The 27,972-nt window shown below is 42.2% G+C and overlaps 1 protein-coding gene across 1 annotated transcript; it reads left to right on the forward strand.

Moving 5' to 3' along the window:
* Positions 1 to 222: 222 nt before the first annotated feature.
* SLC5A1 (solute carrier family 5 member 1) lies at positions 223 to 27,768 on the forward strand. The gene is made up of 15 exons (XM_061370671.1): positions 223 to 582; positions 2,469 to 2,540; positions 10,397 to 10,501; positions 12,885 to 12,944; positions 13,285 to 13,389; positions 17,959 to 18,064; positions 18,291 to 18,371; positions 19,509 to 19,729; positions 20,350 to 20,485; positions 21,262 to 21,369; positions 22,351 to 22,501; positions 23,067 to 23,235; positions 24,118 to 24,333; positions 24,636 to 24,738; positions 25,630 to 27,768. Exons 1-15 carry the CDS (start codon positions 496 to 498, stop codon positions 25,848 to 25,850), a joined length of 1,941 nt encoding a protein of 646 aa, XP_061226655.1. The 5' UTR covers positions 223 to 495; the 3' UTR covers positions 25,851 to 27,768.
* Positions 27,769 to 27,972: the final 204 nt, after the last annotated feature.

Genomic DNA, 27,972 nt, shown 5'->3' on the forward strand with positions numbered 1-27,972 from the left:
GCTCCTGGACCCCTGGGTTTTCCCCAGGTGCCAGGTCACTCCTCCTCACAGATAATTGCTGCCATCATCATCTAAAAGACCTGCATCTTCGGTGACTAGACTTACAGGTACAACCACTTGAGGGAAAAAAAAACCAGTATTCAAACACAGTGAGGTAAATATGCGGGTTTATTGCAGCCAAGCCACTCCTTTCCGTGCTCATTCCTTCTCAGACATCCGCTCCTGGATGTTAAAACCCTGAGCACCTTTGGCAGGGCAGTTGAACTCTGAAATCTGCAGCACCTGTAACATCGAGCAGCAATATTTGGGAAGGAATTGTTGTCTGAGGAAAAGCAGCAGCTTCTACTTGTGTCCCATGCTTGTGGCCCATGGGAGACAAGTGAATCTGAAGTTATACATTATATAAGACGTAGGGGATGAAAACAGTTTATCATTAACCTGAACCCTGCAAGAAGGACATAAGGAGAGAAGAAGACAGCCAGAGAAGCAGCCAGGATGGAATCCAGCGTAAAGATCAACAATGCTGCGGACATCTCTGTTATTGTCATCTATTTTTTGGTAGTCCTGGCAGTGGGACTATGGGTAGGTTGGGATTTTATTTATTTATTTTATTTTATTTTATTTTATTTTATTTTATTTTATTTTATTTTATTTTATTTTATTTTATTTATTTCTATTAGCAGGTAGTTTAGAGGGTCTTGGGAAAGTGGCTCAATAGATGAAAATGTGTAATCGTATAAAGATTTTGGTGCTTAACTGAGATAGTTAATGAGTGCATGGTGGGGAAAATGTGGGTGTTTACTGGAGAGGGGGTGGCAACCTGGGAAGGCATCCATTTAGGGGGATGAATGGAACTAGGGTGAAAGTGTAGTGGTGAGGTGTGTGTGGGGAAGGAGCCAAGAGATCAGTAAATGTCAGGCTAGCTGGGGTCTCTGTCAGGAAGCAAGTGAGTAGATGGGGTTTAGCACTGCAGAGCACTGGGACTGCAGTAAGAATTGGTGTGAGGTGATGACTCTGTTCATGATCTAAACACAAACCGGTGCCTCCTGCCCTCACCCTGGCAATGCTGAATGTGCTGAGGACTGCAAGGGAAAACTCTGTGCCTAATCTGAAAACAAAGTGCAGTGCTTTCACAGCTGATGGAGAAAGGCAGATACCATCTTCGTGGTGTAACCTCAGTGCTGAGGTGTTTGAAGATGATAGGCAAATAGTGTGAGCTACACAGCTGTAAGCAGTGGAATGTCACTAAATTTCATTTCCTTGGGGCAAGCTCTCCTGATCACCCAAACACCTGACCATTAAGAAGCAGAGAGGAGGCATTGTGCCTCAGTAATCCTCTGCTTGCCAGGAGCATCCCAGGGGTCTATTTCACAGTGCAGAGAAGTCAGCTGCAAAGCAAACATCCCTTTCTAGCAGCATGGCAATGTTTTGGGGAGCACCAAAGATTTAGACTGTACACAAAATGGACACAACATTTTCTGTACCTCTTCACCATGGTCATAAATGCCAAAAATGTAGCAAAAGCTCTGCACCCCCAGTATACCTGGACACTTTCCTGTCTGCGGGAGGGAGCTGGGGCTTTGCCACCAAGGTCTGGATGTTGCTGTAGTTGACCTTCATATTAAAGGTCTGTGACAAGAAAGGGCTGATCCATGGCTTATCAGGCACTTGTATGCTGAGTAGTTTCTTTCCAGCAACAATGTGCTCTTTACTGGACAAATAATTTCCCAGTTGCTGTGTGTAGTTAAATGTAAATCTATTGTATTTACTTCCTTTCTTCTGCATCAGAAGAACAGGCTAATTTTCCCAAGTTGTCTTTATTTGTCTGTTCAAAGTCCATCAGAAGAGACAATGGAAATCCATTATTTGGATCAGGGTCATTAACAAAAACTGGATGAATCTTTCCACTAAAGCCCATCCCTTGACTAATGCAAAATGAGTGTGTGAAAAGGCAATTTTAGTTAACTACTCTTCTTGAACTTTAGAGAGAAGTGGGTACAATGCTGATATCTCTACAAGAAAACATTTTTATCAACGTCTGCTGGGGCTAAATAGTGTTGAATAAAAGAGCTGCACACTTTCTGTTAATGAACTTGCAACTTAGAGTCTATTTTGATGCTGGAAATCAAATGTACCCCTGATGAAGTGCTCATATGCAGTTTTATTTCAGTGATCTTTCTTTTTTTTTGTTTGTTAAATTTCATTATAATGTTTGGCACTGTAATGAAAGGTGAAGCAATGGAACTTGAATGGTTAATGCAGACCTAGATACAAATCTCGTTGTTCAAGTTGTATTGTTTTCTTCATCATGTTTGTTCTTTTTAGCCACTCTGTTTATTTGTTTCAGTTTATCATATATTGTACCCCTTCCTTCCAGCTGTTTATTCTAGTCTGTGGACAGCTTGACTATTACCCTTCAAATATGATTCAATCTTTCTTTGTTTCTTTCCTTCTTTCTTTTCTCCCAGGCTATGTTCTCAACCAACCGAGGGACAGTAGGTGGATTTTTCCTGGCTGGCCGAAGTATGGTTTGGTGGCCGGTGAGTGCTGTACATTGTGTATATACAGAAAGCATTTGTTTGTGTGTATCCACTGCCATGTGACTATGCCTAGTGCTTAAATATTAAGTATCTCTACAGTACTGTTGAGACTACGATGGGTATTTCATGTAGATGCGCTTCAAACTCTTGCTCTAGTTGTGGTGACACAGGGCAAACTGCACAACAAAAGCCACCTGGTAGCCAGGCAAAAGTGTTGGGGAAGCTGTGTTGAGATCTGAGCTGTCTCGATTATGTGAACACCTTGTTTGAACCTAGATATATTGGTAATGTCAGCATAGACAAATGCAGTGCTTTGCTTTTCAGCCCGCTTTAAAACTGTTTATTCCTTTCACTGCACTCAAAGAAGCTGGCTCATTGCGAGGTTATCACAGAGGAGAATTGATTCACTGGAATTTCCCCCTGAATTGCTCTCTTGTTTCCACTTTTGGTAACAAGTCCTGGTCTGTAGAAGGAGACAATCCTAGAAATGTTGTGATACATTTGTTATTGGAAAATACAGTTTAAATTTATCCAAAGATTATTTGTGACTTGCATTATTTTTCTTCTGTGGATCTGTATTCTCTTCCAAGGTGGAGAAAAGGAGTCACAGACACAAACACCATCATAGGTGTCCAGCAGGCCTGGGGCATAAATGGTCTTAGAAACAATTACCTATTTCTTTCAGATCATACAGTCTATTTAGTGTGACCTCTTGGAACACCAAAAACTTGGACAAGCCTGCATTTTCTGTACTGGTTGTATTGTACACGCTTCCATGGTCTCGAATGGAAATCCTCAACATCCCTGATCTTGCATTCATTCTCCAAAATTGTTTTTGCACTTCATTAAGATTTTTGATTCAAGATTCCACCTGGTTAGTTAGTACTGGGCTCAGTAACAGGCTCAGAGAGAGTGAGAGTAAATATTTGTTGTCTAACAATTTAGGAATCTTAGTGCAGAAATTCCTACACATCTTTCAGCCTTCTTGTTCTTCAGGGAGCTGCTCTCTGCTTTCAGAAGGGATTGGGCCTCTTTAATGACATAAAAAGATTAAAGACCAATGACAGTAAGAAGTTTCCTCATTTGGTATAGTAGATCTCAGAAAATGTAGGTCCCATTGGAAGATCAAGGAAAGAGGAAGTTTCCAAGTTAAGATAAATCCTATAATTCTAGGAGGAGAGAAGAAACCCAAACAGATTACTTCGCTTAACTATCACTTTAGTTTGTGGGCTGGTTTTTATCTTGTGCAATTCTTGTATGCCTGTCAAGGGTGAATATGAATACCCTTTTGTGCAGATGTAAATTAAGATGGAAGAAACAAGGCAGGAAGGACTCACCATAAAAAACTGCTGTCTTGTGCAGTAGCGCTGAGAATTCCTAATGAATCCCCTAAGACCCAGGGAAGATTATCTAACAGTAAGTTCTCTGCCAACACAAACCCAAGAGATTCAGCAAGCTCCAGTCCTTCAGGGGGGAAACAAAAGGGATGACCCCAGGGTGCAGTGGTTGCTGCTAGGATCATCTCTCTCTCCTTCCCAAACTCTATGAGCTCAGCATGGATGAAGTGCTAGTCATCAGTGGAGTCCTAGACCACCCCATTGGGCCTTCCCTTTGGAATGCCAGGACTGTCTTTCTTTCTGCACCAGAAAAATAAACCCTTCTTGCTATTCTTCCTGGTATCATTCAGAATAAACAAAGAGCAAGCACTCAAACCACAAACTAAATACCAAGTCAGCAGCACCACCTTGGAAAGTTTGCCTTGGATAAGGAGAGATTCCAAAACACCTATTCCCATGCTTTAGCAGGTAGATAGGATGTCCATCACCCAGTGCAAACTGGGCTGAGATGACCAGGAAACCAATGAAAGTACAGAAAGTTCCGTCAAAGATGTGATCTCAGTTCTGCAGCAGCTAATGCTGGGTGTACTTTTTTACTTCTTTTATGCTTTGACTTTAATGTTGTGCCACATCAGGACTTGCTTGGCATGGTTCTGGAAAGCCCAGATACATTTCCATGGAGTGTAGATGGGAGGCAGTGAGGGAAGTGGTTTTGTAAGTGGACTCTTATTTATCATAGTTCTTCCCTGCAATTCAGGATAAGCCGCCTTGCTGTGTAACTGCTTTCTGAAACACTTGAAAAGTCAAATTCCCTTAAAATAATGGTATTTTTCAGTGGTTGTGCATGTTCTGTGCTCTACAGGGCAGGTGTAAGTGGCTATTCTGACCTCACAGGGAAAGAGAGTCATTAGCAGTGTATTAGGATCTCTTACTGAGGAGCCTGAGACAGGGATTCAATTCACAGAAATGATGTAATAGTCCTTGTTTAGTAGATTAGAGGATACCCTGGTAATTGTTACTGAGATTCAATTCCTCAGTGTATAAAGTAGAACACTTATCCTGGCTAAATCTGTCCAGCTGTGGCTCCAGTTGTTGGCTCCAGCAGAACTGAGGAAGCGTTTTGCAGAACCAAGCCCCCAGTTAGTCTGTTCTGGCTGTTCTGCTGGCGTAATAGGACACTCTGTTAGTTCACTGGGATCACTGTCCTTGTGCAGTGGATGTGCTAACTCAGTAGTTCCAGTAGTTAATTAGGGATCAAGGTATAGAATCACATTCTCACTGATTGCCAGAAATTGAAATCATTGTTGGTTAATCATAATGGTACGAAATGCTGTGCCCTCTCCACAGTCCTTTTACAGAAAATGAGAGAGGAACCTTCAGGAAACTGGTTCTGGTCTCTTGGGCTTTGAGGCAAATGTCTTCCAGAAAGACATACGTGGCTCTTCAGATACTCATAGCCGGCTCTGCTTTTGCCAGAAAGACAAAGAGAAGCTCAAGGAAAGTGACAGCTTTGTAACTGGGGTCTTGCAGACTGAACTTTAGCTTGTTTTGTTAGATGAAGGACTTAGGTTCAGCAAACTGTAGGACATGAAGTATCAGTTCCTGGAGAACAGCCTTTTGTTGTAGCAGCCACTCTCACAGGGTTTACAGGGTTTTATGCATGATTTAAATAAATAATTAAAACCCCAAGCCCCATCAAGCTTAAATATTGCAGCTTTTCTGCTTTTTAAGTTTCCTCCTCAGCTTCTGTAGTTTTGCAGACAGAGTTGTCTGCAAAAAATTATGGGTTACCTTATATACCTTAGTTCCTGAGGCATAAATGCTAATGAACAAAGAGTACCTGCTGGGCATCTGAAATCCAGCTATGGTTAGAAAGATGTGCTGCATAGTAAGTAGGAAGCGTGCAGAGCCAAGGAATACTACACTTTAAACAGAAATGTAACTCAGCTTGTTTGTTGTCACAGTATCACAGTATATTAGAGATTGGAAGGGAGCTCAAAAGATCATCTAGTCCAATCCCCCTGCCAGAGCAGGAACACCTAGATAAGGTTACACAGGAACGTGTCCAGGTGGGTCTTGAATGTCTCCAAAGAAGGAGATTCCACAACCTCCCTCGGCAGCCTGTATGTCCTACCCTCACTGAGAAGAAGTTTCTTCTCAGGTTTAAGTGGAACCTCTTGTGTTCCAGTTTGTACCCATTTCCCATTGTCACTGATGTCCCACTGATCTTTGTGGGACAGGTAAGAAGTAAGGAAAAAAGCCCAACAGTTTTGTTTCAGCTCTGCATGGCTCATTTCCATGGCCATCAGAACTGTCCACTGGCACGATTTCATCTCTGCATCCAGTTAAGCTTTACATGTTCTCAGAATTGTTGCCATTTGCTGAGTCTGACACTGCTATGAGGGGCCAGGAAAGAAAACTCTGATATGAATAAGGTTTGTGTTTCCTTTTCTTAGGTCAAGTGGACTAAGAAATTAACTTCTTTTGTCAAGTTCCATGGAAAAAATAATATGAAATCGATAGTTTTCAGAGTAAGAAGAATAGTGAAGTAATCAAAGCTCTGGTAGAAAAGGAAAAGTTATGTGCAACAGATTTCTGCAGAATCCATCAGAATTTTCCAGCTGGACGAGAAGTGTTGTTTCTGCCTCAGAGGACAAAGGTAGAAAGGTATCAGATCAGCCTGCTTGCAACTGTGCTGTTCCAACAGCTACAGGGTTTGTTGGAAGACAGAGACACATTTGATGTGTACAGTGTATCCAACTCTCTTGCTTAGTGAACTGGGAAGTGCATAAATGTGTTTTGATTTGGCAGTAGTGCAGTACATAGAATTTGCAGAGCAAGTGGGAAAGCAGAATAAAACCCTACTCTTCTTTATTTGGATCTCAAAGCCTTGAAAGGGTGGCAGTAAAACTTCGTTGTAAGCAATGCACTGCTTTATCTAAAGTGAAAGGTAGGGACTTATTTTGTCCAAAGTTTTCAGGTAGAAAAAATGATGTTCTTCCATCTGTCACATGTTGTAGGGAAGAACTGTGAGTTAAAGAAAAGCACAGACAGTGTCAAGGAGCACTTCTCAACAAGGGAGGGAGAAATTTGCATAGGGAAGAGAGGTTTGCAGGTGACCCGTGGGATAAGTGATACCTCAGGGCAAGGCTCACGACCTCCTGCTGATGTAAGGGAGACTCTGCTTTTCTCTGTAAAGGGGCTAAAGGCCACAGACAAGGTGTGCTTGGGATGGGGGAAAAGAGTTTGGAACTGAGCTAACACTTTCCAACAGGAAAGGGGACACGAGGGACACAGGATGTGTATCAGCCATAAGCTGTAAAATGTGCATGCTGTCACTTACTTAAAGAGCACATTGCACGTGGAACGGAACAGCAAGCACTGGATGTCAGTGCATCCTCAGGTTAATGAAAAGAGCAAGGTGAAACTGTTAATGGATAACATGGGAAAAACACAGTGATGATAATCTGCCTGCAGCGTGGTGATACTTTTCCTGAGCAGGGGACTCTTGTTAAAACCTGATCTCTTAAAATATTTTAAAAGAGTTAATGTTCCACGTTTGCCTCAGGTTAGTGCAGGTTTTTGTCCTCTCTTTCCCTCTTAACAGCTTTTGTTCCTTTCAGTCAACTTTCTTCTTTACTCTTCCTCATAGACTGGGTTTAAAAATCAATTCACTAACACATTCACTGAGAACAGTTAACAGTGGTTTGCCTCTGTCCACCCCAGTTTCAGCTCAGCGTTCTTTAGGTGTACTGCATAGGTGTACTGCAGCATCTCCACTGGCAAATCATGCAATTCCAGGAAACAGCCATTTCAGTACAAAAACACCACAGCACTGAGCTCTTCAGCAAGACAGCTTGGGCCCAGAGCCCATCCGCCTTCTTCACTTTATCCTTAAAGTACTGCTGTGGCAGTTCAGGAATTTCTCTTTCCCCTCTGGCATCAGCAGCTAACAGGATACAAGCACGTTTGGTAAACACTCCACTTGCTTTAACCATGCCACAGTTGTATGGGTAACAGGCATCTTCCCAGCTATGAAGCCAAGTTCTATCTTTCCATGTCTACATAACAAGAAAAAAACATGTTTTAAGTTGCATCCGTATTTGCGTGTGTTGATCTTACAGTTCTGCTGCATGGGCTGTTCCCTAATTCAGAGAAGAGAATTTAGCAAGTGTGGTATCTACATTCACATTGTTTTGTCTTTACACTGGCCCTACAGATCTTGGTAATTTTGCATTGGTTTTGTTGGGTTTCATGGTTTTCTTTCAATGCAGTTGTACTCAGGCAGAGTTGGGAGCACTGTAGTGTCAGTGAGTGCCACAGTATGGCCTGGGGTGTCAGGCACTGAGCCAAAGCTTACTACAGCTCTCAGTTCTTCAGGATCTTCATTAGCTGCTTTTGTTAGGTGGATCTGCTTGCAGAACATTCTGAGCTTTTGAAAGAGGAGAGGGAACACATTAAATAAAATCAGATATTAATGTGGTTAATCTTTCCTGGTGACTGCATGTCTGGTAACCTAGATTTAAGTTTAATTATTCAGTCTCCAGGGAAAGCACCAGAGAACAGTGCTAATGCTTGGTGTAAATGGTTCTTGTTTCTTCGTGATCATTGCTGGGAAACCACAGGTGCTGTCACAAAGAGGTTAGAAGAAAAGGTTTTCTTTCAGTGATCTCTCTGACTTGTTTGCTAATGCTTGTTGCAACACTTATCATTCCTGCAGAAATATCTGCCATATGACAAACTGGTTACGTTTCTGTAGGGCACAACCGGCTTCTAGAAACATGTAAAAAGGGGGAAAACAAACTCCAGCACTGCAGAACTGTGTGACCTTAGTGACAGAAATGTCCTGTCACAGCAAAAGAACAGCTTGTCTGAAAACAGACTAGAAGACATCAGAAGATCAAACTGAGGAAAGGAGAAAAAGGAAGCTTGGCAAAGAAAGCGGAATCCTCTGATGAATTTTATTTGTACATTGCATATAAAACCTTGGGGAAGGAGATCTGGTTTGTGATTAGAGATCAGGATTGTGAGTTGCTGTTCCTGGCTCTGGCATAGCTCTGTAGAATAAATCTGGTATTCAGAGGTGGATTTCTAAACTGAAATCCTTTTTATCCTCCTGGATCTCAGGCAGTCGTCCCTGAGGTCGTGAAAGATTGACTGATTTTCAGTGCTACTGAAGAACCCACTGCAGTGCCTGTAGACCTGGAAACTTTTAACTATTCCCTTGATATATATTTTAGGACCCTAAAACTCTCTCAGTGAATTGCAGACAAGGAATATTTCTCCCTTTTGTGAGGTGACTCAAAACATGTTCCAACCACCTGCACTTGGCAGCTACATAAGAAGAATGTGCTAGATGCAGGTCCTGCATTCCTATGTCTAAAACCCCTATTTTCAAGCACCTTGGGATCTTCCAACATGAGAGATCTACCTCAAATGAAGCTGGTCAGCAAAGGTTCTTTTGCCTACTGCTTATGTGCTTTTCTTTGATTTTTAACCCTATTTCCTTTTTTTCTTTGTAGCTCTCAGAGGATATAAAGGAAAGATGGAAGTGAATAAAACATTGTTCACTCGCCTCTTTTCATCTCCGAACTACTCCGGCTCATATGTCTTCTGCCCACAATACCCAGTCCAACCTCCTTTTCATGCTTGAATTCTCACCCTACGTCCCTCAGTGTCTGACCCTGTAAATCATTGTTAGGCATTTCTTCTGCCTTTAATAGTTTTGTTATGAGGAAATGAAGCTCCTACCTTTTCTTTATCTTTTTTATTGCCTGAGCTATTTTATAGAGAATTGGATCTTTTGGCAGACTCCTTTGTGAATGGCTCCTGCCTGTCTGTAATCCAGCATAAACCATTCTTTTTGTTTAATCTCTCCCTGTTCAGCAATTCCTAATATTTGGGTTCTTGGAGATCCAGCACTTCTTAAGTAGAACTCCTTGATCTGCTCGTGTTTGTAGCTTCCAGAAGCACTTTCTCAGCAGACATTTCTTCCATGCAGCTTTCAGAATTCAATTTGGGAATCGCAGCTTTTGACAGAAAATGAACCAAGGACAAAATCTGTTCAGCTCTCACCAGTAATACCTTTAGCTCCACAGACTGTGGAATATGAAATAGCGAGCGCCAGTCTGACAAGTGGATATGCACTTATGGTTTCCTACTTGAGCACGACAGATCACAATCTTCCCCAATTCTTCGGATATCATCCAAATGTCAGTCAAGTTTTGCAAATATTTAAAACCCTATATTTGTGTAATAAACTGTTTGACTCAGCTGGAAGGAGTCCTGTGCAACATCCTGGTTTTTCTCATCGTTGTAAATATGATGGTTGGAGTGTCAGGTTTGAGGGGGAACAGTAAGAGAGAGTCTTGAAAGTTGTCAAGGAAGTTGTTGTCAGTCATTTTTGTCATCACCCTTTGATGACAGATGGGCATGAGTTCAGAATGCCAAATGAACATGATTTTTTCAAGTAACCATGAGCAGGACCTAAGAATCAATTATTGTTCTTTCTGTTTCTAGATTGGTGCTTCTCTATTTGCCAGTAACATTGGCAGTGGACATTTTGTGGGAATAGCAGGAACAGCAGCAGCTGGAGGAATTGCCATCGGAGGATATGAATGGAATGTAAGTGGCATGCATCTAAGTGAACGTATTTGTGACATCAGCTTTTCTGCTGAAGTTAATCAAAATAACAAGGACTAATAATTTAGACTGTTAAAGTTTGTGTTTGGCAGCACTTGTTTTCTGTACAAACTACTAAGTGCCAATGTAATCTCTTATTTAGTTCATCCTCCTTGGTCCTTGTCCAAGCCACCGGGAAAAAATCATAGAATGATAGAATGGTTTGGGTTGGAAAGGACCTTAAGATCATCAAGTTCCAGCCCCCCTGCCATGGGCAGGGACACCTCGCTCTAAACCATATTACCCAAGGCCTCGTCCAACCTTGCCTTGAACACTGCCAGGGATGGAGCATTCACAACCTCCCTGGGCAACCCATTCCAGTGCCTCACCACCCTAACAGGAAAGAATTTCCTCCTTATATCCAATCTAAACTTCCCCTGTTTAAATTTTAACCCATTACCCCTTGTTCTATCACTACAGTCCCTAATGTCCCTTTTCTGTTGAATGGGGATTTTTAGAGAATGTTTGAACCAAACAAATCAGTGGATTCTCTTCTCTGTACGTATCTTGTGGTTACTTTCAAAGTATTTGTAAAGAGCCCTTTCAGACCGCAGGAGGTTGGGCAGAGCTTACCAGTTCTGTAATCCACAGTATTTTTCACAGCATTGTGCTGTGTAGAATTGTCGCAGGGGCTGTGAATTCTTCACAGGCTGTAAGAAACCTTAGGCATCCTTCACAACCGTTCCAAAACTCTTTTCCTCTTTAGTTTCTCCTTCCTTGTGTGTGTTTTGCTTACAGTTGCAGACTAGGGTAGAGATATCAAAGCTGACTTTATATTAACTACTTGGGGTACCAGGAGTGGTGTTAACTGCAACAGGATGGAGGTTCACGTGAGCTGATTCAGTCCATTCCCTTGTATTCTCAGGCACTGTGGGGTGTGGATAATAACGCCCTTGTTCTGTGTAATTCACCTTCACAGAAGGGATTAACACTATACAAAGAATTTAATGAGCATACATAGGTCAATACTTCCCTTATTTCTACACAGGAAAAGAGGCATACCACCCTCAGGGATTTGGCTTTTTCCATTAGCAAGTAGATGGCTGCTACAAATAGTCAAGTACTTGTATGATATAAATATGTAAGGAGAAGGCTAAAGGCTAAAATGAACTCTATGAGATGTGCACAGTTAATTTGTCATCTTTCTCTATTTGATTACACTAATTCTGTACCAAACCTTGTTTCCCTTCTCATTGTACCAAAACTAAGCAAAATGAAACAGAACAAGCATTGCTCAGAATTTCATGGTATTCAAAGCTTTAGGACCCATATCCTTCTTCAAACATACCTACCTCTAACACTTCGTCTCCCGGGAGATTCTCTGTAGACTAGTATCAATACACAGTGTACAACAATTGTTGTTTAGGAAGAAGCAATGATGCATGTGGGTATTTGAACAGATACCCTGTGTAATTCATCACTTATGACTTTACTTTTCTTTAAGTTTTATTACTTACAGTGGAACTGGCATACAGGTTAAGAGATATGATGCAAATACTGCTCTTGACTGTATAATGTGATTCTTCTCTTAAAAGAGATACCAGGTTTGACTGTTATCGCCTTGTCTATCACTGTTATTCCACTGGAATGATTTCTAATTTGTGTTAGTATGACAGCAGAAGCAGTATTTCTTGTCCATCTTACAGTTTTGATCTAAGGACAGAACTCCAAAGATGTAGTTAAAAAAGCCCTTTAAGGCCTGTGGACAGCATAATGCAGAGTGCACCTCTGAGAGCAGGATTTTGTTCTAGATTTGTCCATTTAAATATGTACAACTCTGTATCAGACAAGCAGTGGCTAGCCATTTAAGTCAGAAAACTGTGACACTGCAATACAGTACACAAAATACACATGGTAACACAAAATAAATTATGAAGTGGTAACATGGGGATACAAAATACTTTACAAAATGCATGTGGTAGATCCTGTACCGTACGTGGGGCTGTTGTAAGACATACAACCATCCAGACAGATCAGTGCAGAAGACAGTTAATGATCAAAACAATAACCAAAAGAAGCACTACTCTCCCCAGTACCTAGATTTTCAGGTGTCACAACACACCACTGCAGCACACTTGATTCTGGGTGGGAAGGTAACCTGCATTAGAGGCTCTGAGAGCAAGATGCTAGTAAGTAGGTCTCAGACTTCATGCCATGGCAGTAGGTAGCAGACTTCACCTTCCTTAATATTTTCTATCTCACCCCCAAAACACACAGGTTTATGTGATTTCAATGGTCTCTAGCTGCCACTGGGCCTGATAAATGGGCTTTGGAAGTACTAGCTAGAGAGAGGAGACTAATTCAGCTGATCTTGTCTTGGCTACAGGCTCTGATATTTGTGGTTGTTCTAGGATGGCTGTTTGTACCCATCTACATCAAAGCTGGGGTAAGTCAAAACAGTATGTTATGCTTTTCTTTGCTGGTCATATTTGTGGATCAGGTCTCGAATGTTGCAAAGCATTATGAATGGCAAGAGATCCCAGTATGCTAGAACTGTACTGTGTGTGGTTTTGTTTGAAAGTGAGGAGTCTGTTCAGAGATCTGAGCTGAGAAGTACTTGGTACTCTTTCCTTGTTCTCCTGGGATTCCTGGAGCTACTCCTCCTTGCAACTGCATTTGCAGCTCCTCTCCCTGTGACTCTTACAGTGTTTGAGTAGCAAAAATCTTCCTCTAATTTGCTTTATGTGTGTTCCCCATTACCTGAAACCTCAACTCCTCCCCTGCAGGTGGTGACAATGCCAGAGTATCTGAAGAAGCGTTTTGGTGGGAAGCGGATTCAGGTCTACCTGTCAGTCCTTTCACTGATCCTGTATATTTTCACAAAGATCTCAGTAAGTAAAACTTCTACAGCATTTTTTCCATCCTACATTGAGCTGAAGAAAAGAAACTCCCATTTACAATATTGCTCACACAATTGGTCAATTGTTTCTGATTTGGACCCTTTGGTTGAACTGGCAATGTCTCCAGATGCTTGTTGTGCTTTCTGTTTTTCAGGTTTTAAGGTTTACTTATGATGCTCTCCTATAGAACAAGTCAGAGTGGAGGGAAACTTGTATTGTATTACAGTCTGTGATTCTAGGGATCCCTGAAAAATGTAGCAGGATTTTTAGTCCCCAGACTTCATATTTATCTGGTTTAGCATCCTCTGGTGAACATGCCATCATGAATGCAGTTGGGGGAAAAGAGCAAGAGGGCTATGGAGAATAAGAGAATAATAGGAATTAGAAAACAAAGGAGTGGGAAAATGGAAAGGAGGAGAATTATAACAGCTGAGGTGAAAGGAGAAGAGAGGAGAGTTTCTTCTTCTGGGCAAGTGGCTGGTATAAAGTTTAAGGTGCTATGAAGTTAATGTTTATAAAGTAAGTGGTTGTGTTGCTGTCAAGTAGGGAAGGGAACTGGTATTTTCGCTATATCTTGAAACTACCAAGCTTCTAAAGAAGTCCACAGTTCAGGCATACCTCAATCTGTTGTTTTGCAGAAGTTGCCATGGCAGATTACTCTTTGCCCTCTGAATGGGAGCTGAGTGATAATAGTGCAATTTAAGCTAAAAGATTGGCCTTTTGCTCTCATTCTCACATCTTCCTGACAGCCAATCCTTAGAAAGGTTATAAATTAAACAGGTTGGTACTGTGGAGTTGTTAATTTGCTGCTGTAGTGTTTAACTACCATAATCAGAAATCCCAGGTATGACAGAGTGCTGGCAGCTCTAGCAGCCAAGAAACTCCTCCAGTCAGATGACTTACAGTACTATTCTGCAACACATGTTTGTAATGAGCCATCAAGGTGTTACAAGGTTCTGAATTAACTATCTATCTTTATTTCCAGCCTCTACCACACCTAGGGGTCTGGTCAGGGCATTTCACCCCATTTCAGTTGGATTGCCTTGGCCTTGCATCGAGTGTGGTCAGGAGGCCAAAGAACTCTCTCCTGCTTCTGTGGTCCTGTCTTATTAGGAAGCAAAGCAATAGTCAAGAGATCTATACAGCAGCAGTTTAGCTGGGCTGCACTCAACCAGTGGCCTGTTCCAGTTTCCCATCAACCCAATTATTCCAGATGTGCATGGGGAGTTGCCATGGAGCTGCAGCTCTGTGCCATGCAGGGGGAAAATCTGGTGCACAAATTCCTCTAGGCATTTCTCTTGTTTCCTCCATCTGCCCAGAACAACTCTGACAGTGCCTGCCCTGTATACAAACATGGCTCAGATTCCTGTACTATACAAACATGTCTTCTGCACTGTTGTCTTATCTCACTCTGTTCGGTAGTGCAGGGTTTGCCTAGGTCTGATTTACCTGCCATATCTTATTCAGAAAAGGCACAACAGAGTGCTTGGAGGTTTCAGACACCGTCAGAAGATGTCAGAGTAGGTGTTTCTATACCGTGCTATGCAACACCAGGCCCTAATTGTGTCCAGATGAGCCAGCTCCAGAAGCAGAAAGGGAAAGCTGTTCCATCCTGGACCACAGCTAGCTTTGTGATGTGGATATGATTGCTGTGTGAAGCCAGCACAGGTGTCTCTTCCAGAGGCATGCTGTGTATGTGAACATACCCATGTGTTGACAGCCCATGTCATAGTCAGCTTGGAAATTTGCATCTTACTTCCTTGACTGCTGCCTTTGCAAACACTCCCTTGTGATCTTCAGGGCTTATTGAGAATTGGTATAGGATGGGTTTCTGCCCTGCCCTTAACAGGCAGTCACACCTATCAGTTTGTCTGGCAGTGATACTCACTGCCATTTATCCTTGTAGATGAATGGCATCTTGTTTCTGGGGTGGGTATTTCACATGCTGCTTCTTTGATATGTGGAAATACCTAATGTTCTTAATAATATAATTATTATGGTGCTTTGCAATGAACAATAGACCGTGTCAGGTTGTGTGAGTCCTGGCGTGCTCTTTCTGACACAGTGCCCAACACCATGTGATGCTCAGATTCCCTTTGCACACCTTTTCTCTTTTCCTGCACGTTTTCTGTGTATTTTTTTGTTGATTTCTTATCTTGTTTTGTGTCTAATCAGCCACTTGCAAGACGAGGTCATGCTGCAAGGTGTTGATCTTTGGGGTCAGGACACACAAGATCTTTAAGCTTGAAGCATTTCTGTTGCACAGGCACCTCACATGTAAGCATGCAGTGCTTTGTAAGCAGTGCCTGTAGCAGCTCTCAGGGCCTTGCTAGCAATTCGTGTTGCTGATATCAGTCAATCAGTCATTATGCCAAAAAAAAAATGGCCTAGTAAAAATGAAATCTTGATGGAGAGTAATTGACTGAGTTATGACAAACCAAAGGGAATTAAGATCCGAAAGCTTTTGCAGAAATCAGAAACTGCAGACTTGGATTTCCAAATGTGTTACAGCATTTTCTTTCCATTCATTGTGCATAACTTCAGTAGTAAATGTATGGGCATAGACTTACAGGTGGAAGAGGAAGGGGAAGGATAACTCTCTCTTAAGGCTGCATGGTTTAGGGGGTAAAGATAAAGAGCATGTGCCACTGTCTTGACTCCCACATTAGCATTGCAGCTGGATTCACTCAGCTGGCACGTGCTCTGCCAGTTTTTCCTGCATGATCTGCACATGGTTTTGGAATGACAGTATAAAGGTTTACTCTATTCAGAGATAAGGTAAAGATTAAACAGTGTCCATAAAAAAGTATAAATGGAGAAACAAGGACATATTGGAAGGCAATAATCTAATTGGGAAGGAGGAACAGTGAAGTTGGAAGGTAACAGCAATTTACAGGAGCTGTTATATAGTTCAGGACGCTAAATAATTAACTATACATTTCTTTCTGGGGTGTCATTTTAGGACCATTAAAATTTAATGATATTTAGGCTAAACTAAAGCCAAGAACAATTAAAAAAAAAAAAGATCTGGGACACAACCTGATCAATGGTATGGAAAGATGATAGGAAGGAAGTTAATTACAGCAGAGAGAAAGGACAAAGGATATGGTCTAGCAGCCACTGGGGATAAGAGCTAGAAGTCATGGTTCCTAGTGCCTATAAGAAATCAAATAGTCTCAAGCCGCTCCAGAGGCAGAGCTTTGGGAGTGGGACCCCTGTTGTGATTAACGCTCTTGCTTCACATTGCTTTCTGCATGTGAGGGCAGTAGGATTGGAGAGTCTCTTTCTGCAGAGATCCTCACCTCTTCCTCATTCTTCAGAGTGAGCTAAGGGTGTGATCATAACCCCCCAGTCTCGGTTTCAGTGTCTCTGGAATGAAGAGGGTTTCTTCATCCCACATCTCCCAGCTAGCCGGACTCTGTAACTGCTTATTAGTGTATAGGCCCTGCCTTACCTCAGCCTAGCCTGCACCAAAGTGGTGCCAGTGCCTGCTGTGTGATCACAGGCTCTGGCTGCCCACAGCCTGACCTGTGGAACTCCTGCTCCTCCACCAAGCTGAGCTGCCCTGCAGCAGTTGTGTGTGCAGGCTTGACCCCAGGGCACATGTGATGGTGTTTATCTTTGTTTCTCAAACCCTGCATATGGACATCTTGCAGCTCCTGAGGTCACTGAATGCTGACTTGTACTGTCAAATGGGGGTAGGATTCCCTGCACAGAGTCCTGTATAGGTGCTGTGGTATACAGGAAGGAGGCATGAAGGTGGGAGTGGAGATGAGCCCAGGACCTGGATGCTCAGGAGAAAGGATTGGCCCAGATGTAAACTCAAATGAAAGCATAATTTACAGTAATGCATTACAAGTGCACTGGAGTAGATTATTTTGATTGCAAACTTGGGTATATAGCATTGATGCAAATTATCTCTACATCAGGAACTGATTTAATGTGATTAAAATCCCAGAGTGTTGCTCTGAAACCTGAACAATTCCTTTCTTATGCAAGAGCTAAAGGTCTCTTCTGTTAGCCAACTGATGTCAGTTGTTCTGACAGGAACTTAAAACTAGAGGTATGTTTGCCTCTAATGCAAATGCACCATTTGTCCTGAACCGGCAAGACGAGCTATACCACACGTGGGCGAGCAATAAAGAAAAATAAGTGACTTACAGAGTAGCATTACATGAAGGAAACCATTCTGTGTCTTGGAGGTGTCAGAGTCCATCCCTGTGCAGAGCAGCAAGTGTAACCTCAGGTTTAAGGAACTGGTTATTAAGCTGTCTCTCCATGTAAGCAGAGTAGTGAGGTGTCTCCATGTCCTGCTGACATGCCCCACTGAGAAAGACCTGGAGGTTCTCTGGGAAGTGTTACAACTCTTGTACTGAAAGCACCACAGCGCTGAGAGGAGACTGGCAGTTGGACTAAAATGGCCTCTATTTTCTTTTGGGTTCTTTCTGGGGGTGCAGCGCTGTACGGGATCTGTGTATTTCAGCACCCTCATCGTGAATGTGTGATATACCATCTTCCCAAATGGAAACCTTGCTTGAGCTACCATTTTTTCTTTTCTAGGCAGACATATTCTCTGGAGCTGTATTTATACATCTGGCCCTAGGCCTGAATCTTTATTTGGCCATAATTATCCTGCTTGCTATTACAGCTCTTTATACCATCACAGGTGAGTCTGCAGAGCAGTCTGATAAATCAAACAAGTTAGGGGAGACAGAGAAAAAGAGAAGAGGGGAGGTGGGTAAGAGGGGGCGAATGCAAGCCTGGAAGGGGAGTTATTTACAGTGGTCTTTGTTTGAAAGAGAGAGGTGGTGAGAAAATTACAAAATCAGGACTTCCACTGAGGCATTTCCACAGGGACTAATGTATTTGTATTGCGTTTTCTTTGCCATTAGGTGGCCTTGCAGCTGTGATTTACACTGACACCTTACAAACATTTATCATGGTAGTGGGATCCTTTATTCTTATGGGATTTGGTAAGTAAATCAGATGAATTAAACTGGAATGTTCAACCACAAATCCCACAGTGGCTAAGAAAACGGATCCTGCAGTGTGGAACTCTCTTATCTTGACTAGCAGATTTCAGTTCTTATTCCTATTTGTCACGGAAGAAAATAGGCACATTGCTGAAACAAGGCATACTGCCAAGCCTTTCAGTCACTGAGACCACTCCATCTCCAAAGCACACGTGAATGTGTAAGGTAATAACTAGCACGCCATGACAGAACAGGACTTGTGATGGCTAGTGAGGTAAAAGCAGAGTTGTTTGCAGGTGATAACGATGCTCTTGAGAAGTTCAGAGAGTATCTTGTTTCGAGTAGATTACAATTTCATAGATATTCAGATGCTAATACATGAACATTTCTGATTCAGAGTGAAAAGCTGTTGGTCCCATTGCATGTTTTTTAGCTTGTTTCTAGCTGCTAGCCTGTGTTAAAACAAAGCAAACATATCAACACTTTAAGTAAGCCTTGTAGTTGATCTATGGACATCATTATATTGCCAGCTGGACAGAAGATATGAACTGAATGTTTATGAATGGGACAGTGTGTGTATCCAGAAGTCCATATGCTTTTTACACCAGAAATCATACTGTTAAACAGAATTGGAAGGATTGTAAGAAAGAAAGAAGTAGTGGTAAGATTGCAAGAATCTGTAGTGTCCTTTCCCTATCTCCTAGGTACTCAGTGCTTGGTTTTACCCTAGCTGGGTCTTTCACTGGAATGAAATTGTTCCACCACTGTTATGACATAAGAAACTTCAACCTGACCTAACCTGGTACGATCCTGCCTTAGGTCCTGCTTACGTTTAACAGTGTGTGGAAATACTGTGTGGTCAATTCACTTCTTGGCAAGGCACGTGTAAGAAATGTGGAGACAGTGGAGCTAGCCCAACATTTGCAAGTTATGCAGAAACCTAAGAAGAAAGGTCACTTGGGTACTTAGACTGTGTGTGCTTACAGACACCATGTGCTGCTTCCTGACAGGGATGCTGTGCGCTGGCTGGGGGCTCTGTACAGCCATATTCAGGAGGTTTTCTCTTCACTTTCTCTAGCTCTATATGAGATTTTAGAATTAAACACTTGATCACTACTTTCACTTTCTGTTTTTCAGCATTTGCTGAAGTAGGAGGGTATGATGCTTTCATGCGGAAGTACATGGAAGCAATTCCATCCAATATCTCCTATGGGAATACTACAATAGATCCACAATGCTACACTCCTCGGAAGGATGCCTTTCACATCTTTCGAGATGCCGTCACTGGAGATATGCCATGGCCAGCGCTCATCTTTGGTTTGAGCATCATTGCTTTGTGGTACTGGTGCACAGATCAGGTAATGTGGAAGCCATCTGCCTTGGAAATGCTGAACACAAAACTCTGCAGTCTGGTGTGACCCAGGGGTGCTCCTTCCCCACTGTGATTCACAGCTGGGTCACACAAATGGCACTTATTTCACAACTGGTCAGTCTAAACCCTTCCCACATGCGATGGAACGGGTGTTCTTTCAGTTGTTCTTATGCACTCTGCCCAGCAGATACTGTGTATAATTCCTTTCTAATGTTTTGTGTGTGACCATATGTAAAAACACAGAGAGGTTGTTATGTGAACATTAGCTTAGGAAACCATGCATCAAATGACTGGGTCTAGATACGATTCCCCATTCAGTAATACCTATTTGTGCAGCTTTCATCTTTGCATGCACAGTCTTGGGAGGGTGTTCTTTATCTGTCAAGTCTTTCAGTCTGGAGATGCTTCCTCAATCTTCCTCCCTTCTCCCTACAACCTTTACTTATTTCAAATATACCCCTAGATTTTCATGTAGTTTTTATTTTCCCTAGTGACAGAAACAGAACATAGGCACTTTCACTGAGGGTAGGAAGTACTTTGTTCCTTGAACTTGTCATGATGTGTTCATGGAATGCTGCTCTTGGTTGAGTCATGTCTCATTGACAGGTTATTGTCCAAAGATGTCTCTCTGGCAAGAACATGTCTCATGTGAAGGCTGGTTGTGTCATGTGTGGATACCTGAAACTCTTGCCCATGTTTATCATAGTGATGCCTGGAATGATCAGCCGAATTCTGTATACAGGTATGCAAGTGTACATGGAAGTGCAAATCTCTTCTTGCTGCCTGTCTTTCACTGCCAATCTCAATTTCCTATTCTTTGTCCCTTCCAAAACACCTGTTAGATTATCATCTTGTCATCCAAATTGCCCACGCACATGTATGCACAAAGACTAACTACACTGTAAGAAGCCACAGGTCTTCCTCTTTTCCGTGATCCCAGGTTTCTGCTAATCCTACTGCTGTCTGTTTTAGGGGAGAAATTCCACAGTGTCTCTCCCCAGTTATCTGTTTGTTAGAGCCCACTCTGGCTGAATAGTGGAAAATGCTGTCCAGGACTGGCATTCTGCTGGCAGTCAGAGGAAGAGCATCATCATTCAGACAGCAGCTCTTCGGGCCACAGACAGTCCTGAGTGCAGCATGGGGGGAAGGCCCATCTCCCCTCTCTCTTAACTATCAGTATGTTTAACAGCAGGCCAGGGAGAGATGTTCAGGTTGCAGGGAGAGGTCTTTGTGTTCCTTGGCTTGTTTTTCTACTTGCTCTCCTTGTGTTGGTCAGCTCTGGTCTGACAAGCCAATGCTGATTTGTTGACCTGAAGCACTTTTCAGTATTCTTTCAGAGAGGAAAGGAAAGATAGAGGCTTAGGGTAGCCTTCCTCCTTGCCAGCAGACCTAGGATGATATCAAGCATGTCAATTCAGTGATTCAACACAGAGATAAATTTTGGAAGCTCTACTAATTTGGGAGCAATCTGTTGTTTATATGACCTTGTCTAACCCTGTCTCACTATTCTCTCCTCAGATGTGGTGGCTTGTGTTGTACCTGAAGTCTGTCAGGAGGCCTGTGGCACTGCAGTTGGCTGTACAAACATTGCTTATCCAAAGATGGTAGTGGAGCTTATGCCAAGAGGTAGGATACTGCCTGTGTTTGTGACTTTAGGAAGGGTGAGGCTGACAGACTGTAAAATCAGGTGGAGCCCAAGTCCCATATTTAGTTCCCAAATTCTTGCTAGAATTATGTACTGCTATCAAAGTACAGCCTGTATTAGTTGTAGCTGTAGGTGCAGAATAGCTACAAATACTCGGTGATGAAATGGGAATTGAGCTCCCTTTCTGAGAAGGTCAAACACAACCTCTTTGGCCAATGATTTACAGAAACTGTCTCTGCCAGGGTTTCTGAGTTGGAGGCATACACCTGGAGTCCTTCTGCTAAAGCCATTGAGGTGGGAGAAGAAAATATTCCAGGTACACATTGTCCCCCAGGAAACCTGTTCAATGAGAGAACAAGGCACCACAAGGTGCATGTTTTTCTGCAGGAAATCAGAGGTTTTCTGGTCCAGAAGGCTACAAAGACAGATTGGGGTTTTACACACCAGGGTACTTCCCTGGTATCTTCAGTACTCTGCTGTTGTATTAGAACTGTTGTACATAGGATTATTAAAATACTACAGTACTTCCTCACACTGTGTTGACTGAATCATGCCATCTGGAAAAGTGGCTTACTCTGGTTTTCAAACAGTAAAAGAAACTTCTTTTTTTGCCAAGCAACTGGTTTACAAAGGTACTGCAAGTGAGCGTTTGCCTGCAAACAAGAGAAATCGGTTTTGTAACTGTAGGGTACAGTCTGCTTAGTTATGTCAGCACTTAATCAGGCAGCATTCACAAAAGAAGTACCTATGCTCCAAAAGCTCCTGAGCTGCCCTGTCACTGCTGTAGGCAGCTTTTCCAAAGCTCAGCAGGCATTACCCTGCTGGCACTGTGAGAGGCATCAGCACATGAATGAGCCAGACACACTCAGAGCTGCCTGGCTTGAAAGGGCCACACAGGCCTGTGCCACATACTGAGCCCCTCACAGAACCCTCAGCTCAGTTCATGTGTCTTTGTATTGCAGGTCTGCGGGGTCTGATGTTGTCAGTCATGTTGGCCTCCCTTATGAGCTCCCTGACTTCCATTTTCAACAGTGCTAGTACTCTCTTCACTATGGACATTTACACCAAGATTCGAACACGACCATCTGAGAAAGAGCTTATGTTAGCAGGAAGGTAAGTGCAGCCAAGCCTCCTCCAGCGGTACAAACAGCTAGCACTAGATGCATACAGAGCCTGGGAGGAAACCTGCTCCCACAGGGTGTGGGCAGTGCAGCAGTGGCCCCCTGTGGTCACCGCACCCTTTCCTGGTGGAAATGCCCCCTTGCTTCCAATTTAATTGCCAGTGAATGAAGTAGCTAAAGTAATTCTCAACATTTCCTACTGCTGTTCAAAGGAAACTACTTTGAGTTATCTTCATAGGCTTTATGCTACACCATACTACAGCATCAGTGAACTAGTTCCTCTTGTTGATTCACTATTGATTTGTCTCTGGACATAACAAACAAAGGAAAAAAGTGAGTTCTATGTTTTGATTGCACATTTAGCTGTGTGCTGACAGACAGTTGACAGACATTATCCAACTTGTATTTCTTTTGTATATTCAATAGACATTGGCCATTACAATCGATTTTGCTGGTTGAAATACCAAATGGACGTTTAAATTATTAATTGCTGCTTTTTTCTGTCTGATAGGTGCTTCAAAGCAGGTGACTAATTGAATATCTGGCTGTGTTTACAGGTCATTTATGTTACTTTTAATTGGCATCAGCATTGCCTGGGTTCCTGTGGTGCAATCAGCTCAAAGTGGGCAGCTCTTTGATTATATTCAGTCAGTTACCAGCTACCTGGGACCTCCCATTGCTGCTCTCTTCCTGCTTGCCGTCTTCTGCAAGCGGGTCAATGAGCCGGTAAGTACAAATTAGGAAACAGGAATGCTGCATGTTCCTTTAGGCACTGTGAGAACTGCCTGGTTTGGTTTAGTGTCTTTTATTAACAACTTCCTCCTGTTTATTTAAACCCTGTTATAGTCCAGGGATTCTGTTCTCACACATTAGGGTCTGAGGTTTCAGAGATGAGTTTGAAAAAGTTCCTTGCTAATCTGATACATAAACAGTCACCTAGGAATTCCTACATAGCTCTGAAATTTGGGTTATCTGTCACTTTGCCAAGAAGCGTGTCACATGGATAATTTATGGAGACATATTTGAAAGTAATCTCTTAGCCTATTGATCACAAACTGCTTTACTACACGTCACCTTTCACCTTCCTCTGGACCACTGTATATTTTGTCAATGCTCTTTTAAACAACTTGCTGTTGCTTCATGCATTGTTTCCCACTGCTTTTAGGACCTAGTCTGGGAATAACTGATTTTGATTCATAGAGCAGTGAACTGAGAAATATTGTACTTGAGCCTTTGTAAGTCATTAGAAGGGCATGAGGTCTGTCACATGCTTTTAAAGGACCATAGGCCAGCCGTGGTAACTGAGGTCTCAGACATTCTGAAAGCTCAGTACTCAGGAATTCAGTTTCTCTCCTGTAATACTAGGAATACCAATACTTGGCTATTGCTTAGTTGTGCTCTAAGGAGTTGAGTTCAACAACAAAGTTTCGGTGATATTAATACACTGAGCTGTAAATACGGTCACTGGAAGTATCTGGGTAAACCCCACGTGCCAAAGCCCACTTCACACATAACGACCTCCATGTTTTCTTCAGCAACTATTCAGAGTTTAGAGCTATTTCCATGCCTGAAATTACTTCTTTTGGTAACTTGTCACCTTGCCTGCAGGGTGCCTTCTGGGGCCTGATAGTTGGGCTGTTGGCTGGACTCAGCAGAATGATTGCAGAGTTTGCCTACGGAACTGGCAGCTGTGTGACCCCTTCCAAATGCCCATTCATCATCTGTGGGATTCACTACCTTTACTTTGCAATCATCCTTTTTGGGGTTTCAGCCATTGTCATTCTGGCAGTCTCCTTCATGACTAAACCCATCCCTGATGTACACGTGAGTATTACTGCATTCCTGCTCTTCAAGAAGAGGAACTCAATGAAACTGCTAGGTTTAAACACTATTTGTATTATATTATAAATGGTATTTGGTATATTAGCTCCTGACATCTCAGCTACCCACTTCACATAGTCCATGTAAGGCGGCCAGTGAACTAGTCTTCATTTGTCTGGCAGAAGTCTTCAGTAACTCCTAATAATCTTAGACACTGACTTAATAAACATTTGGTCTTGCTCATGTGCTGGCCAGGCTGGTTTGTCCCTGTGTCGAAATTCATAAACTCATTTGTTTCATGGCAGCTTTACCGCTTGTGCTGGTCTTTACGGAACAGCAAAGAAGAACGTATTGATCTTGATGCAGATGAGGAGGAGACCAAGGCTGATGAAAAAGACGAGGAATCAGGTAACTGCTGAATATGTAGAGATTTTATCAACTTATTTGTGTATCTCTATTTCATTCCTGAAGAAACATTAACATGCTTGATATTTAAAGACATCTTCCCACCCGCCCAGACAACAATAACACAAACCCCACATATTTAAATGCCTAGTAAGCTGCCTTTTAGCAATGTAACAAGCCTAGCATAAATCAGAAGTGAAGTGGATTTGAAAGGAGAAAAATCTTGCTCTCTATGTAGCTAGGTGGCAGTGCTGGACTAAACCAATGGAGATGCTTTAGGTGAGAGGTGGTGTGTACTGGCAGAGCTGCCCACAGCTCCAGCACTTGGAATGAAACAACCAGAATTCACTTGGAAACAGTAGCCAGGATTGAAGGAGCAGCGATCTGGTGCAAGGCATCATGAAAGTGAACTGCCAGACATCCATCTGGGCAAAACGACCTGCTCTCTTAGCTGGTTCGTGGTTCTTCTCCCAAGTTCCTTTTCATAACTATGCTCAAATTCATCCACATGCCTTTTAATTCAGAGTGTAGAAAGTATTGAAAAAAAAGAGTTCAAGCTTTGCAGCACAGTGTGCTTCTCCAGCATGAAACCAAATCTCTAGGCTGCAAAGGTGCAAGTGTCTTTTGCACAAGGTTCTCTTGCAACATGTGGGAAATCACTTTTTCCAGATGAGCTGTGAAAACACAATATTAACTTGATTCCTGTACTGTCCTGTACTAAAATGTTTCCATGTAACTATGACCATAAAGCAGAACTGCTGGATTAAATACAGGAGTGTCCTCAGTGTCGTGGTTTAAGGCCAGCCAGCAACTCGGAACCCAGGACACTCAGTCACAGGGATCTTCTAGTGTATGCAGTGGTCCATTCCATGACCAGTGTGTTATTCCTTCCAGTTCATGAGGAAAGAGAAGAACCAGGATGCTTGAAGAGAGTATACAACTGGTTCTGTGGCTTAGATCAACAACAAGCACCCAAACTGAGCAAGGAGGAAGAGGAAGCGTTGAAGAAGAAACTGACTGACACAAGTGAAGTGCCACTTTGGAGAAATGTTGTGAATATCAATGGCATCATCCTATTGACTGTGGCTGTATTTTGCCATGCCTTCTTTGCATAAACCTCTGATCACAGTTCCAGATTGTACTGTATTGCCAAACAAAGTGATGACTTGTAGATTTGCAGAGTTAGATACACTTAGTGTTTTCATTGTTTGTAAAAGTCAGGGTGATTTACTTGCTGATTATGTGAGCATAATTTCAACAGTCTGAAGATGAAGGCCACTGAGAGAATTTCTGGTCAGACATTGAATCAATGCAGGGCTAATTGAGGTTCAGAATTTCCATCCAATGTTCTCTCTACTCATGATACATTTCATATTTTAGGTGCAGAACAAAGCTGCATGAGCCATATTTCATGTCAAGGTTTGTGAACTACCTTTTAGGGTTGACGGTACTAGTTTGATTTGCAACCCTTCTGATCATTCAGATATCTTTTTCCTTTGGCTAAGATGATTACAAAAAAGCCACAACAACTGAGGGACCATATTATGAATTCATATTAAAACATCGCTTTTGTTCCCTCCAAGTACGGGATATTTTAAGGAAAGGATTTATGTATATACTGATGTATTTGACACTACATCTCATTTTCCATTATCACTTTTTTCCCCTTTTTCTCACCTCTCTTTAGGTTGTGTTTCTCACGAACCATCTGCATTTTGAAATTAGGGCAAACATGTCTTGATGATCCTAATAAGAATTCTGCTTATGACAGATTTTCTATTTCAGGTTATCTTCGAAAGGTCCTCCTTTCTTTATATTTTAATATGTATCTATACTTGAATGTGAAGCTTTTTTATACAAAATACATATATTATATATACACATGCAATACACTATATATATGTACTATATAGTATATATCTTAAATATGTATGTATGTACGTGTGTGTATATATATATTTATTTCTTATTGATCAATTTCCATCTTGGTACATCCTGCCACGACTACTGGGACCTCTTTATCTTAGGGTTGGTGTTATTGCCTCTTTTGATGGACTGTGCTCCAAACCAATCCATGCACGTTGTTAAAAGCCCAAAGCATGAGAGTGCTGGATCTGCATTTTTCCTTCAGGCACATCTGAGGGCTCTGTGCTGCTTTTCTGCAAAGCTGTAAATCTTTCTTGTGAAGATTTCATTGAGAAATAGAATTCATGCTTTACAACAGCATGAGTTAACAGCTCATGAAGGAGAATGGTCCCAGCTGCGGGATATCAGCTAAACCAGTCTGATTGTTTCCACTTGGTAAGTTTGGTACCAGCTGGAGATACAGGGGAAGACATTTACCACTTGAAAGCAAAAAAGCAGTAGATCTTCTTATCATCTAATTCAGCTTCCTGGGGAATCAAGTGTCAAAAGAAGACATCGGTTGCAGTAGTCAAGCTGCACCACAATTTCTTCTTCCTTTTGCACCCATATTGTGGGATGCTGCATTGTCCCAAAGCATTTCAGTGGGATTCTCCAGCAGGGTGCACTGGACTTGCCAGAAGTGCATCTAAATCGGAAGCCAGTGTACTGTCTCTGTATGAGCTATCTGCACTGCCGCTAACCCCTGCAGCTGTAATCACTCTCCCTTGCTAATCTCCTGATAGTATCTTTCCTTTGTTTGGCTCTGACCCCAAAAGCTGTAGATTTTAGTGGAATTGCTGCTCTTTTTAATCCCTGCGGTGTGCTGAAGGTTTTGCATAGGCCAGATCAAATCAGTACTGTATAAATACCAGTGCAAACTTTTTTCCTACAGTTAATACAGTGATAGACTATTTTGAAGACCATGGAATTAATTATATTTAATGGACTATGAAGACTTGTGTGTATTAAAGTATTTGTATATTTTGAAGTGTTTGATGTCCACAAAATGATGGGAATTTTATATAATATGATAGAAGACAGAGAAACTTGATGTAGTGTTTAGGTTTTGGCTCTGGCTCATCATAATGGGTGACAAAACCCCAGGAAATACCTTAATGAGGATTGCCCTCTTTGTCATGCTTTGCTACAAAAATAAAACCATGGTGAAACTTCACAGCCATTTGGATAAGGACAAACACCACACGTGATTCCCTGGCAGGCTGAGCAGCCTTCAGATGGCCTCGTGGTTAATCAGGCACTCATTTTCCTCCCCAGGATTAAGGAGTTTGGAAAAGCGAACTCTCAGTTTCCCAGGGATGTTCACTGTACATC

This window comes from Neopsephotus bourkii, unplaced genomic scaffold (assembly GCF_033783945.1).
Source record: "Neopsephotus bourkii isolate Nb327-2 ecotype Australia unplaced genomic scaffold, CSIRO-AGI_Nbou_v1 NB_1542, whole genome shotgun sequence".
NCBI lineage: Eukaryota > Metazoa > Chordata > Aves > Psittaciformes > Psittacidae > Neopsephotus > Neopsephotus bourkii.

What these genes read in the sequence shown, in the direction of transcription:
- SLC5A1 (XM_061370671.1), top strand. Translation starts at nt 496, where the DNA reads ATGGAATCCAGCGTAAAGATCAACAATGCTGCGGACATCTCTGTTATT. An exon ending in GGTACTGGTGCACAGATCAG is followed by an intron (nt 19,730 to 20,349) that starts GTAATGTGGAAG and finishes TCTCATTGACAG; the next exon opens with GTTATTGTCCAAAGATGTCT. An exon ending in GCAAGCGGGTCAATGAGCCG is followed by an intron (nt 23,236 to 24,117) that starts GTAAGTACAAAT and finishes CCTTGCCTGCAG; the next exon opens with GGTGCCTTCTGGGGCCTGAT.